Source organism: Ambystoma mexicanum, chromosome 8, assembly GCF_040938575.1.
Source record: "Ambystoma mexicanum isolate Mex_15411 chromosome 8, UKY_AmexF1_1, whole genome shotgun sequence".
In the NCBI taxonomy this organism is placed as follows: domain Eukaryota; kingdom Metazoa; phylum Chordata; class Amphibia; order Caudata; family Ambystomatidae; genus Ambystoma; species Ambystoma mexicanum.
The window spans coordinates 391,023,331-391,039,546 of NC_090929.1; the positions used below are offsets into that span (position 1 = coordinate 391,023,331).

The 16,216-nt window shown below is 49.4% G+C and overlaps 1 protein-coding gene across 1 annotated transcript; it reads right to left on the minus strand.

Moving 5' to 3' along the window:
* Positions 1–3,953: 3,953 nt before the first annotated feature.
* LOC138471973 (nuclear apoptosis-inducing factor 1-like) lies at positions 3,954–5,997 on the minus strand. Its single transcript, XM_069609873.1, has 2 exons — positions 5,168–5,997; positions 3,954–4,843 (listed from the first exon to the last, which is right to left on the minus strand). Exons 1-2 carry the CDS (start codon positions 5,586–5,588, stop codon positions 4,002–4,004), a joined length of 1,263 nt encoding a protein of 420 aa, XP_069465974.1. The 5' UTR covers positions 5,589–5,997; the 3' UTR covers positions 3,954–4,001.
* Positions 5,998–16,216: the final 10,219 nt, after the last annotated feature.

The following is a 16,216-nucleotide window of genomic DNA, read 5'->3' on the forward strand; positions in this document are numbered from 1 at the left end:
TAGCCAGCCACCTTGTATAGAAGTGCTCTCCTGGCAATGTTCTACAGGCTCCCAACGCTTTTCACTGTGACAGTATTGTAAGTGAGACAGCAGCGGTTCATACCTCTGCTGTCACACTTTCAAAAAAAAAATTGCATGAGATGGTCAGGAAATACCCTGTCATGCAGTGGCACCCCTGTGGGCTTGTTTAAACAGGCATATAGGGTTGCCTACAATTTCTGCACATTTAACAGTGCATCTTGTTTGGACATTTGGGATGCACCTTTAAATGAACAGAAGCGCCCCTTGATTTGTGCAAATGTGCAAAGAGTTGAAAAAGGCTATCTGAATGTGCACATATAAAATGAGCTCATTCGGGTGCCCTTTGTGGATTTGGCTGCTCTTTTATTGGCGCAAGGGATGAGATGTGCTTGTTCATTTCATTTCTTGCATCAAAAAATCTTTTCACAAACTGGACTACTTTTTAAAAATTTTAAACTGTCATTTTTGTGGGTGTTTTGTGCAAAATGTCAGTTTTTGCTGCATTTTGCAGGATCGCAAAATTGCTATACGCTGGAAGTGGGACCTCTATCTGGGTGGAGGTATCTGTGAAAGTGGGTAGTGCTGCAGCAGATGGCACTGGGACAGTAGGTTATGCTGACCCCTTCACAGTGGACTGCACATCCTCCTGTCTCAAGGCCAGGTGTGCAGCCTGAAAACCCCCCTCTCTATCCGCACCTGACACTGTGGGCAGGCCTACAATAGCCTCCTCCTCCCTTTATCAACCCAGATACCTCCAATGTAGTGTCCATGGTTTGGAGGACCCTATGTGGCAATGTTACCATCACCCTGTCCCAATGTTGCAGATGTGTTCGCCACAATGATGGAATCCTGGGTTCCCCCTTAGCAGCGGCATTACCAGATTTTTGGGACACTGTTCCAGCCACAGCACCCTCAGAAGAGGTGAATCAATTGGGCATGCCAGGGTCTGCACCTGAGTCTGGAGGCCTTGTCCCTTGGTTGTAGCTCCACAGCACAGCCTGGACCTTCTTCTGCAGCTGCAGCAACTGTGGAAAAGGAAACAACGCATGTAGGCATCAATCATTAGTGCCAATGCATGTGTAGTCTCCTCAATATTAATAGTAGCATGCAGTCAGCATGAGTCAGCAAGCAACTGCCTCACATACAGAGGCCCATACCCAGAAATCAGAATGAATAGTCTCACAAGTGCAAGCAAAAAGACAAGTCACATTGACGAGACATGCACATGTGAACCTAGCACATTGATGTGTGGCCACATACACATGGCAACAACTCAAGTAACATCACAATAACAATGATAGAGTGACCCAAGTGTATCCTGCAAAAAAGGGCCATGAAAAGGGCAACTGGCCACATGTGTCCATAGCACCATAGGCACATCTGCATACAACCGCATCTAGCAACATGCACCCCCTGACAGTCCAACATGTAAGCATGCAACACCTACATGGACCTGTTGCTGAGGATCAACCAGCAATGCAGGCACTCCCAACACCAACAAATGCAATAATGACATACCATGTATGACCCCTCATTCAGTGTCCTGAAAATGCAATACATTGGGCCTCATTACGACCCTGGCGCTAAGCGAAAAACGATGGCGGTAAATGCTTACCGCCATCGTTTTCCGCCAGGTCCGATCATGACCCGTGACCGTTAACTACGATGCCAATAGCGGCATCGTAGTTAACGCTGCCGCAAACTGCGCTAAGGGTGCGCGCACGCGACCGCCCACACCGTACTTAGCGCCATGGCGGAAAGGCACGCAAATGCCGACCCAAGCGGACATGCACCTAACGCCATCATTGAGGCCGCTAAGTACCTTACCGCCATGGTGCAAATAACGCCATCGCGAACCAACCGTAAAGGGCCAATTCAAGTGAATGCAGCTGCCACAGGTGCACAGAAACAGCACAGGTGAAGGCAATACAGACTCAGGGGAGTATAAAAAGAGCACACCCCACCCCTACCCACACCCAGTCACACTCCACAATGATGCCAATACGACTAGCAATGTTGGGGCTGGAGGACCTGATAGCAATGCATGTGCTACTACAACAGCAACAGCAACAACAACAACAACAGGCAGCACAGAGGAGACGCAGGAGGAGAAGGAGGGCAAGGCAGGCCCAGCAAGCCCCACCAGCACAGCCAGTGCCACCACGCAGGCAGCCCCCAATCCCACGCATCAGAGCCAATCCAAACAACCTCACTGCTGAGCAGATCCACACCCTGTACCGTTTGGACAGGGACACCATCACCGCCATCGTAGACATGACACACAACGACATCGTCAGCATGATAGAAAGTCCAACCGCCATCCCCCCCCTACTGAAGGTAGTGGCTGTACTCCACTTCCTGGCCACAGGCACCTACCAGCACACAGTGGGGCACCTGCATGGCATTTCACAACCATTATTCTCACGAACACTCATCCAAGTGCTCGATGCCCTCCTCAAGCACACAGACGACCACATCTCATTACCACGGACTGCCCAGGAGATTGCAAACACCAAAGTGGGTTTCCATGCACTAGCCAGCATACCCGGTTGCATTGGTGCCATCGACTGCACCCATGTGGAATTGGTGGTTCCACGTGCCATGGAGGTACCGTACCGCAACCGGAAACAGTTCCACTCTATCAACGTGCAAATGGTCTGTGACTCCAACAAGATCATCACACATTGTTGTGCCCGATTCCCCGGATCAACCCATGATTCCATGATCCTGAGGAACTCCACAATACCACGCTACATGGAGCGACATGCAGGCCCAAGATCCTGGCTACTCGGTGAGTGCTATGTCATGGAAGTGGGCATGGGAATGACGTACCAGTGCATACTCCACCTGGCAGAAAGGGGGGGGGGATGATGCATACTCCACCTGGCTGAAAGGGGGGGGGGGGATGATGCATACTCCACCTGGCTGAAAGGGGGGGGGGGATGATGCATACTCCACCTGGCTGTGAGTAACACAGAGAACGGATACAGAGGAAGGCCACTCACAATGCACTAAACCCCTCTGCATACATAGGGTGATGGCATGCTAAACAGGCCATGGCAGCAATGGGCATATACTGGTTGCATAGTGTGAATCAATTAGTGCATGTAGAAGTGAGCCAAGGTAACAGTTCCATGCCAGCCATGGTGGGACATCATGTTCCTGGACAGACAACATGACTGACACATACATTCTCGCCTACATACAGGTGATGCAGCCTACCCCCTGAAGAGGTGGCTCCTCACGCCAGTCCGGAACCCGCAGAACCAGCACGAGGAGGACTACAACCGTGCACATACACGTACTCGTGTGGTCATAGAGCAGACATTCGGCCTCCTGAAGGCACGGTTCCGAAGCCTCAGCAGGTCTGGTGGGGCACTCCTGTATGGCCATGAGAAGGTGGCAAAGATCGTCATGGCATGTGTCATGCTGCACAATATGTGCGTCAGACGGAATGTGCCCCTGCCCCCTGACGCAGAACTGCAACCACCTGACGATGAGGATGAGGATGAGGAGGGTGCAGAAGGGGCGCCACCACATGGAGGAGGCGATGCACAGGAGGGGCGTGCCATGCGCCAAAGTATCATCAACCACTGCTTCTAGCACACACGGCTGGTGTTCATCGCATGGAGACAGCACTTGGGGCACTGTGTGACTCTGGGGCATGCACACTGAGGACTGGACACCAATAAAGCACACATACGCAATGAAAATGTCCACACGTTTCCTTTTGTGAAACGAATAAACTGTATTTGAACTATGTACTGTCGTGTCACACCCCCTCCCACCTCCCACCTCCCCCCTGCACACCCCCCCCCAAACTCCCCCCTTAACTCCCCAACACACCACCCCGCCACCCCCCTGCACACCCCAACACACCCACTCCCCCCTCCACCCTCCCCCCCCCCTGGAATCCCAACAAAGGTGTGAGTTGGTCTGTGCAGCAGTGTCAGTAGTAGGATTCCTACACTGTCCGGCCACTATTGGCAGCCCCCTCCACTGGCCCCCGGGGCACCCCTGCCTGTGCTGCGGAGGTTCCTCCCCGATCGGCGGATGGGGCTGCTCGGTGTCGAGCTGGCAACCGAGGAGGATCCTGCCTGCTCATTTGGACGCATGGCCCGTATTGTCTGCACAAGGTCAGTGATGGCGTGCCGCACAGCAGCTAGTTCCGCGCAGATGTCCTTTGTGGACGACTCTATAGCTGCCTTCACAGTCTCAGCACATTTATCCATTGCTGCACTTGACCCCCCACATTCAGCAACATGTTCTTCGAGCAGCGAGGAAAGTTGCTGCTGCCGGGTGGCAATCGCCTCCAGAGAATGGTTGGGATTCTGGGCCATGGCTAATGGCAGTGGCATTCCCATTGGGCTGATCTGCCCCTGCAGCGGGGATGGAGTGGCTGGCCAATCGTCATCCTCTGGCTGACCCTGTGTGGCATCCACATGCGGGCTGCTTAGGGACAGGTAGGGGGAATGAGGGTGGCCTGTGGGGCTCCTGACATCACTCTCCTCAAAGGTCCCTGCTTCACTATCGGAGGAGGCAGCAATGGCAGCAGTCTCCCCAAGTGTGCTGCTTGCAGCAGAGGCTGTGGCTTCTGTGGGCATGATTGGTGTGATGTCTGCTGCTGCTGCTGCTGCTGCTGTACTGCCTGCTGGGGTGGCTGTCTGTGCCCTGTCCTGTTTCCCTTGCATGGATTTTGCCTGCTGTGGTGTTTTCCTCGGGACGACAGAGGTGGAGGGTTGTGGCGTTGGCACAGTTGGCCTGGCCCTCTTGGTGGGTGTGGAGGCTGTGGTGTCCTCTTCCTCAAGGTCGGAATTTGAGCCTGTGGTGGGACAGAGGAGGGAGAGTGTTATTGATGGGTCTGCGGACATTGGCCGGGCATTGTGGCGACTGGCATCTCATCAGTTAGTACATGTGGCACATTTCATGCAGGGGAAAAAAGTTGACTCCCTTTTGTGTGGAAGTAGCATGGAGGTATGTGGGTGCCTGCAGTTAGGGTGTGCATGCTGCATGTGTACAGGGTGCAGATCGGATGTATCTGTGGGCAGTCTCCTGCTGATGTGTTGCATTCACACTATGGGCCAACATTGTACTTCACATGAATGGACTTAGGTGAGATTTGCATGCCTTGATTTGAGCCACCTACCTGCATCGCCCGATGTCGGGGCTCCTCTCTCCATTCCTCCTACTCCTTCAATGCTCTGCATTCCGATTGTGGAGGCACAGATTTCCTCCCATGGCTGCAATTTTATAGGGGACTCCGATCCTCCCCCAGTTGCCATTGCCAGGTTCATGTTGGCTGATAGTATGCTCCTGACTCTGAGCCGGAGATCGTCCCACCGCTTGCGGCACTGTTTGACATTGCGGGGTGTCGTTCCCACGGCACTGACCCGCTGAGCTACCAGTGCCCATATGGCCTTCTTCTTGGTTATGGCCGGTCTTGTCAGTTGGTTGGAGAATACCACTGCAGCGTTCTCCTGTAGGGTCTCCGCTAGAATGGTGAGCTCCTCTCTGGAGAAGCGGTCTTGCCGCTGGCGGTCACAGGCTTTTTTCAAAACTTTAGGCATCTTCCTGCAGGTAGAAGGTTGAAGCCGGTATTGGCGGGGTCTCAGGCTCGGATGTCCAGTGGTTTCGGAGGATGGCAATGGATTGTGTTTTTAAAGATGGCCGCCGTGCTCTTTCCCGTTCCGCCGCGGTGACGCTACTTCCGGTTCCGCTTATCTACGGTCAACGCTAATTGCGGTGACCGCTAACTACGGTCACCGCTATGTACGGCGGTGGCGGTGGTGCACCTTGCGCCGCATACGATGCCGGTAGGTGCCGTTTTGGGGGCATTACCGCCATGGCGCTGTTTACATTACCGCCATGGCGTAATGCTCGTGCGCGATGGGTCGTAATGTGGCGCACTTTACACCATCGTCCCACGGCGTTAACGTTCATTACGCCATGGCGGTAATGACGGCGGATTACCGCCAGGGTCGTAATGAGGCCCATTAACACACATCCATATACATGTGTCAGTCACAGCCGCTCAGTGAGGATGATGCAATCATCATATACAATTGAACAACTCCCAGAGGAGGTGTGTCTGAATGTATTTGTATTTGTATTTGTATTTGTTTTATTTGTAAAGCGCAGCCAGGCTCAAGGGCATCGGGCGCATCATCTTACATACAGTCTACAGAACGTTACAGTTACATACAAATGATCAGGGAGATACAGTTGATCAAGGCAGGAGACTCAAGCTCTCCCCCTTTACAAGGAGATAATGGAAAAGCAAACAAGTCAGTAATCGTAAAGCAAATAAATAAGTAGGAAAATACAAAGAATACAGTAAGGCAAAAGACAAACCTAATGATCTAAGGAAGTTAGACAGTCCTTTTATCCATGTCCTGAAGCCAGTGTTTCGTGTCGCGCTTGAATACATGGAAGGAGGGTTCTGATCTAAGAGAAGCAGGGAGTGTGTTCCATAACTTAGAAGCCAGTACAGGGAAGCTAGCACCACCCGAGTTATGGAGTTTGAATCTCGGTATGGCCATTGTGTGCACTTGGGCCGCTCTAAGTGGTCTTGAGGACGCGTATGCGAGGTGAGTTGGTTAGTAAGGTAGGGTGGAGCGAGGTTGGCCCTAGCTTTGTGTGTTAGCGCAAGAGTTTTGAGCGATAGTCTGTGCTCTACCAGAAGCCAGAGCAGGTTGCGTTTAGTCTCAGAAATATGCGACTTCTTCGGGATGTTGAGGGCTGCCCTGATTGCATTATTCTGAATTACTTGTAACGTGTTAATGTTTTTGTGGCTGGTACCTAAGTAGAGGGTGTTACAGTAATCAATTTTGGACAGAACTAGAGTTCTGGCAAGTGTGATGCAATTAGGTGTGGTAATGAAAGGCCTGCAGCCGGTGATTGGTTTACATGTATCGGCGGATGATGTTGCTACCGCGTTAGTTTGTTTGGAGAAGGATAAGGTGGCGTCAAGGTAAATGCCAAGAGTTTTAGTATTGTTGGAGACGGTGATGGAATTACCATCTATAGTAAATGATTTGAAGGCAGTGTTTAGTTTCTTCAGTTTAGGGTGTGTGCCGAGGATTAGCAGCTCCGTTTTTTCATCGTTTAGACAAAAGACCGTGTTGCGCCATCCATGCTTATATCACTGAGTAGATTTCGTTGAGGGTATTGTTGTCAGTTGCATAGACTCCAGAGAAGGGAATTAGTATTTGGGTGTCGTCCGCATAGTCAGTATACGTGACACCCAGATAGTCAAGGATGTCGAACAGGGGCTAGGTAAAGACATTGTAAAGCGTAGGGGACACACAAGAGCCTTGCAGAACACCACAGGGTACTGGGGAAGGTTCAGCAGAGTCAGTAGGAGAGCAGACCCTCATAGTTCTGTTAGCCAAGAAGGAACTGATCCAGGAAGTGGCTGAGTCGGAGAAATGAACTGCAGATACAGATGGTGGCAGATGTACCTCACATGCCTGCATCTCCCCTACCTGGAACTTGTTCCTGTCGGAGGTACTGCTGTCATCATCTCACATTCTAACCACTTCACAGATGTGTGTCATCACATATGCCCATTGTCAGCATGAGGCTGAGGGCCAGTTCAAAATAGTGCAACACATATGCCGTGAAAAGAGCAGACTTCCTCAAATCATGCATACCCATGCAGAACATGCACACTCTGTGCAGATTTTTAGCCTCCAAGTATACACCACATTAATGTCAGTTGCAGGCTAAAAATGGAGGATAAAAATGTACGGCCCATGACCCACAAGCAAAATAAGTGGGTTTTGAATGAAATTGGAAATTTAAAATTCGACTGTGGATATAACAAACAAATATAAAAAAAATTGAGCAAAATCATCAAAGTGGACAGCTGATTATTATTTTTGAACAAATCGTAGGGGTTGTCAATAAGAGTGGTTCTGTCTTCCATTGCACAGCAGGGGAACCTGCTATTTCATTTATATTTTGATCCCAGACCAGGAGAAACAATTGGAATACAAAAGGAAGATGCAAAATATAGGTGGGCTTCTGCGTAAATTAATCACTTATTTTTTATATCATTTTCATAAGGTGCTGTCACCTCTAGCAAAACATTTTATTTTATCATAATAGGTTTGGAAGGTAAGCAGTTTACAAGTAAACCCTTTTTTAATTGTTTTGCTAGTCAATTCTAATGAGGTCTCAATGCTTGCGTCTCAGTAGAACCAGTACAAGCGGAAGCTCTGAAAATAATCCTTGTGTCATGCTGAGATTTGAAGGTGACCTCGAAAGGGCAGAGATTAATTGAAGAATCGGCAGGTAGGCAAGAACATCTAAAAATTCCCAGACACCTGACATTTGCCTGCGTGCTTGTCCTGCTGCAGAATCGGTAACATTCGTGTCAGCGCCACAGCTGGCGGCCACTTCAGCTCTGACGACTTAGCTATTTTCAGCACGGCAGAGCTGCGGGACATATTCTCTGAACATTAGTATGAACCTTGCATTACTCGTGTAGACTAGACTCACACGTTCTGCAAGCTAACTGGAAATTATAGCCGCTGAGGCAAATTAGACGAATTAGCGTAGCTTCATTTAAATTGCTGTAACACAATATCATGTTTTACTAACTACACAAACATATATGAGCCAATATATTCCGAGTGAGTATATTAAGCTTTGTACTCAGAGCCTGAGGGCAGTACCGGGAGTTATGGGCCACAAAAGCAGAGTAAAAGGCTGAGCGCAGCAAATGCATTTAACAATGTTGACAGGTACATAATTCTCAGTACGGCCTGAGGATGCGGTCTATAAGGGTGGTTGAGTGGGTGGATTAACAAAAAAAGAGGGCAATGTGTCTGGGGTTCCCAGCAAACTGATCAAGTGGAAACAGGCTTGGGAAGGCGGTAAAATGGAGGGGCGGGGCATCCAAATCTGGGCCAGCAAAGATACAGAGTGCTGGGGTAGTTGTTAGAACAATGGCCAGGCTGCGTCTCCCAGGTGCGTCCTGGCATGGTAGAGTGTGGCCTCTCGGGGCAGGGCTGTTTTCCCAGGTCGTCTGTGTCAGGAGCAACACGGATTGCCATTGTCAGGTAAGGAACAAGGCTGTGTCCGTCAGGTATGGGCCACCCGAGGAGGAGAGAGGTGCGGGTGGCAGGATACTCAGCGTGGTGCTCCTGTGATGAGAGGGCATGCCAGGATGATATCCATGCTTGTGGCAGCAACTGAGAGTTCATGCGCCGCACCCTCTCATTTCTCAATTTCCAGGACATTTATTGGATTTCTGGAAATTGGCCAATGGGGGTGTGACATATCTCTCCCCAAGATTATAATATGCTTTAGTGCTTTGGCAGTGCACCATAGACGATCTAACTCTTGGAATGTGGGCTTACCCACTGGTAATGGAGCTCATTGATCAGCATAGTGCACAGCTGGTCCCTATCCTCGCCGCAAACTCACTCACTGCAGCTTCCCGAGTGCCCCTTTACATCTTCCTCCATCCCTTTCCCGTGTCTTATTGCCTTTCCATTGCCAGCTTCCACACTCATTACAGCTCTCCTTTTAATCAGCTGCCAGTGGAAGTGGAGGGGGCCTCTGTATAGCCTTCTGCATTTGCCTGGCAGTGTTCATTTTTTGAGGTCTGTTTTACATAAGAAACATCAGGCACCCTCTGCATGTGCTGTTTCTCTTGTGATAAAGGACAGCCATTTTAGTACCTCTGACGTTATTCTAGGGTATTAATAGCTATAATCCCCTTGCCAGCGGGCCATATCAGGCAGTAATGGCACCAGGGAATTCATTAAACGTGATTGCTCTGCTCTTGAACTTTAACTTGGTTCCTGATCCTTTATTGCCTGGTAAAGACATCTGGTTCAAGGACATCCGGTTCAAGGGATTATTGCTTGGTGATAATCGTTAACATGAGAAATGGCCAGAACATGCTGCTTCTGTCGTTTCACTTGTGAAAAGAAAATCCCTATTAGTACCCAGCATTTATGCAAGGATATTATTAGTTACATTTCCCTTGCAAGAGGACTTTAACAGGAAATAACAGCACAAGGGACCACATTAATCTCTACCACCACCACCACCTCGTCGTCTATCACCACCGTCCTCTGTTAATGTTTCTCCCCTTCTTCCTCCACCTCATCTCTCTCCACACCCTTCTGCTGTTACACCACTTCCCCCTGGCTTACTACCACCTCCTCTTTTATTCTCATCACATCCTCCTCTGGGTTTCTCACCCCTCCTGCAAATTTACCACCAGATCCTCCTGTTGTCTCACCTCATCCTTTTAAATGAACTATCACCTCCACCTGTTATCTCATCTCCTCTTCCTCTGGTTGTCTTGCACCCTCTTCAGGATTCACTACTACCATGTCCTGTTATCTTACTGCCTCCTCCCCAGAATGTCTTACCACTTCTTCCTCATTTGTCCCTCCTCCTCTGCCTTATGTTCAAGTCACTGACTCTGCTTTATGCCAAATCATCTTCTCTCTTGCACTTCAAGTCACCTGTTATCAACCAGCTTCCTCCATGCCAGCCTCCTCCACACAGCCTCTCTCGCCTCTGCAACACTCCTTGCTTTTTATGGGGGCATGGACCAGGGTGCTCGGACCTTCACTTTCTGACCTTTCTCAGTTGTTTGGAAATGTTTGTTTCCCACACACTGAAGTGAGTACACATGCTGGATGGATACCTTGGGCCAACATCACTTTAGTTCAGATGTTTGCGCGTGTGTGTCGACAGCCGAGAAGAATGGAGCTGGGTACTTCATGAATCTCTGCGGCCGTCAGCGCTGTCGGAGGCGGCCAGTGTTAGAAGCAGGTAACTGGTGCCGCTTTATGAAGGCTTGACGATGCTCAGACGCATCTGTAGGTCCTTTACTCTGCTTTGCTCTGAATCGCTGCCGACCGGCTTTCCAGAGACGCGTGGAGAGGCTCGGTGTGCCGTGCACTGCTTTGCCATCTGGCCACAAGTGACCCGCAGCGGCGGCACTGAACATCTCAATAAAATCCAATACCCTGGTTGAGTCCAATACCTTGTGTGCCACAGACCCAGTGCGGACCTGGTGCAACAAGGGGGGTGGCAGCAGCAAGCTTGTAAGCTTATGGCGTAGGCCCTAGTACTTCTCTGCCTGGTAAGAGGTAAGCAGCCGGGGTCTCCAGGGCCCCTGGAGATTAAAGTGGGTGTTTGTGGTGTTTGTGAAGGCCTCTACCTGGAGACAGGCCTTACCTTAGCTGTTGCCCCAGTTGTCAGAGAGGTCAAGCCTGAGAGGTCAGGCGTTACTCACAGTGAGAGGGAGGGGGTCACTCACAGTGAGGGAGGGAGTCTTGGCACTCCTATTCCCTTCCTTCCTGTCTCTACCCTATATCTCCCCTCACCCCCACCAGCTACCCCGCGCCTGCTGTTTTTTTTCCCACTTTCTTCTAGTAGTGAGAGCATTCTGCACCCTGCTGGTACAGAAACAGGAATAGCAGGAATAAGAGCAGGCCAGGCCAGGAGAACATAATTTACGGTCAGCAGGACAGCAGGTCAGCATGGGTGGGGAGAGGGTTGTTGCGCAGTCACTGTCTTCCACAGTCCATGTAGAGGGCCTGAGTGCTAGCCACACATCCGATCAATTTCTCGACAGCCTGACAGTCCAAGTGGGTGCTGAGTCCTTTTTCGGTGTGGTGTGTAAGAAAAAGAGTGAAGTCTGGCGAGAAGCTAGCGCCTTAAAAACGGAATGGGTCTCCCAAAAAGAATGGGGGGCCAGGAGTAGGAAGATGCCTGCCAAAAGACTCACTCAGGCTATACTAAAGTGAGGCTAAGGAGCAACAACAAATTAGTGCCTCCAGGACCTGCACCTGTACACCTAATGGGGTAACAGAGGTAACAGACCCACGGACACCAGTGAGGAGGGAAGTGGTGGTTAGGGCATTGCTGCTGGGGGTTATACTTACCTTCTTTAGGTGAAGGCCCACCCTTTTCCAATTTCCAGCTGCTGGAAATGTTAAAGGTGCCTGATCTACCAATTTTAGCGGATTCTGTCAGCGTCAGGGGGGCCTCGGGTGGCAAATTTAAACCTGCCATGCTCAGTACCACCAGTACCACCAGTACCATGAGCTCTCGGGAAGAGGATGCAGAGGGCCCCTCAAAAAGCAGCAGACACGCTCCATCAAACGAATCGATCCTAGAAGCCCTGGAGTGCTTTATAGACAGGCTATATGAGGGGAGATGTGAAGTGTATCGACATCTACTCCTGCCCCAGTTCCCTCCCGAGCCACACAGGAGGTTGGGCCGACAGGTGCAGAGACTGTCCAGCAGGGGACCAAGCCGCATGGGCGTAGAGTGATAAGCCTGGTATCTCCTATTTTGTCTATACCAGTGATGGATGCCACAGTCACAGCCCAGAAGGCCCTACTATTGGAGGGGGAAATGGGGGAAATGGAGCCGACTTTATCTGAGGTGGTATGGAGCTCTGGTGAGGTTTGTCAATTTCATCTTCAGTCACACTTACAGCCGAAACCTTCCGCCCTATTGTGGAGGTTGTCGGAGTGATCTATGATATACCAGGGAGTGACCAGAGCAACAAGAGGGACATGCCTCCGGAAAAATCAAGAGGAAGGTCCCTGACACCGGACAACATGGGGGCAATGGTGCCTAAAACTTCCCAGAGTGACGTGGACTCGCTGTATGGCAAACTGGGCACAGAGGAGAATGTTTTAATGGCAAATATTATCAAAATGCTGGTGAGCCTGGAAAACATGTGTGAGGCACTTAGGGCTCTAATAACAACAGAAAAGGCTGATCGGGTTACTTTCCCGGGAGTTATAGACAAACTGGCTGATAGGATCCCACTCCCGCCTGGCCTCAGGTTGCAAACTGGATTCTCGAAGGGGGGTTGTACTTGGTTGTGTTCTGAGACTTGCCAGGCTCGGGTTGGGGCAGGTAATGTCAAGGGCGGAATGGCTGAAACTCAGAATGGCGACAGTTTGATCCACCAGGAAGCCCAAGGCAGAGAGAGAATAAAACTTGGGGAAAAGCCCAGTGGCTGGCTTGTCTTTGACTGCTACATACCTCTGGAAACACTCTGCTAGTGAAGGACAGTGTTTTGTAGCAGCAATTGGTCAAGTCAATGTTACAGCCAGTATTCAACCGAAAAGGGTTGACTTGAGTCCGAAACATAAGAACAAAGAGGCAGTTCCAGCTAAGGGTTGAACTTTGGCAAGTTTGATCTCCCCAATCCAAGCGGCCCCTAGAGCTGATGCTACGACTTCACAACCAGCTCTTTTGGTTCAAACAATCTTCGGTTTGAAGGCTACCCCGCAGCCGTCTGTCCACCCTGCAACTCTAAATTATGAAAATGCAAGGCCTGATCCCCTGGAGAACTGGAGCCAGTTGAATTTAATTTGTACTTTCAGAAGCAGGATCCATGCTAATACGAATTCATACAAGAGACAATTTTTTGGGTTTGAAATGTATTCCGTTTAAAATCCTTTCCCATGCCTGCATTTTGTCAGATTGTATGTTTTGTGGTGGATGTAACGCGTGTGCATAGTATTTAATAATCCATATATTAGAGCTTGCTTGATCCAGTGCAGAGATTTGCTGGCCGATATGGATATCGAGATCTTTCTGGACTCCTCTGCCAAAATATGCCATGGACACAACACTTGGCATGAGTTCATTTTACTGGGTAGAATGAAATGAACAAGCAGAGGGGGATGAGGAGGTGACGAACTTTGAGAGGAGCACTGAGCTAAATCAGTTAGTAGTGAGTGCCTCACCCCCATACCTCCCAGGTTGACCAGGGGCTCCCAGCTAATGCAAGACCAGTTATGATGATCTCTAGGAAAGCTGAGGACAGTGTGTACAGCTGCACCCCGGCCCATTTCCACCTTACGGGGGGTAGGCAGAATTGCCTCTAGTGTTAACAGTGTGGGTCAAGAGCAGCGATTTTAAACTGATTTCCTGGAATGTAGCCAGGTTAAACGGCAAAATTATCGACGAGGTATGGGTCACTATTTTCTCTGGTTATGAAATCATCTGCCTCCAATAAAGGTGAGTTAAGGCTGCTCCGACACTTAGAAATTATGTTAGTTTTGCACTAGAGGCAAAAGGTGTAGGTAGAGAGAGGAGGAGCGGGGGGTGCTTACTTACTTTAGGACGTCCCCATTCTGGTCAGCTGAAATGGTAGTGGTTGGCAATTGGTTTGGGGCTGTTGTTCTGTTGAAACCCAGGCCAGGTACAATGGAGCTGCTGGTGGTGAATGTGTACATACCACTAAAAAACTGTAAATCGGGGAATGTTTGTTGGAGAAAGGTGTTGGGGGAACTTCTGGAGCATGAAATCCCATGTAATGTTCTTATTGTTGGTTACTTCAATGCCGAACTGGGATTACCAGCAAGCGACAGGGTTGACTGTTGTCAACTGGAGTTAGAGCATGGGATACTGGCCAGATGTCAGTTGAACACATGAGAGAACAGCCAGGGGTAAAGAGTTAAGTGCTTTTATGAAGGAATACCACCTGATTGAGTTAAATAGGAGATACAATGAAGACCGCCCCCAAGTGTACCTGTAGTCGGGGCAGGCATGGGTCTGTTACAGACTGGTGTTTGGTAGACAGCTTTTCCTTTGCAAGTATTATCAGATTTGAGGTGGTAGCCCGCCTGGACAGTGACCATTTCCCTCTGGTTACGAGTATGAAGTTTTCTGGACAGGCCCTTGCTTTGGGGGAGGTAAATGGTAGAGCTACTAGTTTGGCGAATGCAGGAAACTGCTCGTGAGTCGGTATCAGCCTGAGAGGTCAAACTGTGGGAGTGCAGGTTGGTTCGATCAAGATTATAGGGCCCTGAAATGGAAGATCGATGGGGCAACGTAAAGTGGAGAGATGAACTTCGGTCAATTATATGCTCTTAAATCTGACTATAGAAAGCTGTTGAAAACGAAGAGAATCGAACTCACAGTGAAACAGTGGGAAAGGTTAGAGCAAGCGGTTTTAAATAATAACTCCAAGCTCATTTGGAGCTTAGTTACCAAAGGGTTTGACACTCCAAATAAGGCTGATTCCTACTGAATCTCAGGTGACAAGTGGGTCTCCCACTACACTAACATCTTATGGGAAGTGGGAGGGAGGTGTTCTCCTCCAGTATGACATGGGTGATGGGGTAGAGCCTATAGCCTTTCTACAGGGGGAGACCCTGGAGTGTATTGCCGATCTCAGATTGGGGAAGGCTGCAGGCTCTGATGGTCTTCAGTCAGACCTCTTGAAGTGGAGCCCTGTTTGGTCAGCCACTATTGTATTAAAAACTTTTAATGCTATTGAAAACTCTAACGTGGTTACCAGGTCTTGGAAGAAAGCTATAATTGTCCCAATTTGTAAGAAAGGCACATCTAACAACACCCACTGTTACCAACCAATCTTGCCTCTGGATATTCCCAGTAAGATCTTTAATAAATGTAAAAAGAGGAGAGTCAGTGAGTGGGCAGAGAGTCATGCAGGGATACCTCCCTCCTAAGCAGGGTTCCTTAGTAGGTTTTCATACATGGACCACTGCTCAGTTTTACATATCCTATTTGAGAAGTATGGTCAATAAGAGGGGGTAGGCTGTGTGTGGCTTTTTTGGCCCTCGAGTAGGTTTTTGACAAAATTAACGGGAATTCTATGGCAGAAACGCAGGGACCTGAATATACCTCTAAACCTACTGCAGTGGATTCTATGCAGTTACTAAGATACTACTGCCACTGTAAGATTAAATAACCAAGGTTGGCTAACAGAGTAATTCTCTACAAACCAAGGAGTTAATCAGGGTTGCTCTCTTGCTCTTTTGCTGTTCCTCCTATTTTGAGCCAACTTTAACCCTGCAAAAGCCAGTTCTGGGACCAATCCGCTCCATTTGGGGGCCAGGTCGTTCGAGGTACTGTTATATGCAGATGACACAGCTCTGATCGATTTGACCCCGTGGGGCTACAAGAAGGTCTTGGCTGTGCCGCTGAGTGTTTTAAGGCTAATTAGTTAACCCCGAATAGGGATAAAAGAAAGATTGTAGTTTTTAGTAATAGCAGGAAGAAGGTTGACTATTCATGGTATCTCAATGGTGAGAACATCGAGGTTGTGGACTCATTTTGTTATCTAGGGCCGACCATTGACAGAAATGGGAAGTGGGGAAAGCATTTGGACTCGGTATGTCTAAAGGCCAGGGCCAGGTTAAATGGGCTAATTAGATTCTACTATTAA

Coding starts and splice junctions, on each gene's coding strand:
- LOC138471973 (XM_069609873.1), bottom strand. CDS start 5,588: ATGCCTAAAGTTTTGAAAAAAGCCTGTGACCGCCAGCGGCAAGACCGC. Junction 4,844..5,167: donor CCCGACATCGGGCGATGCAG/GTAGGTGGCTCA, acceptor GTCCCACCACAG/GCTCAAATTCCGACCTTGAG.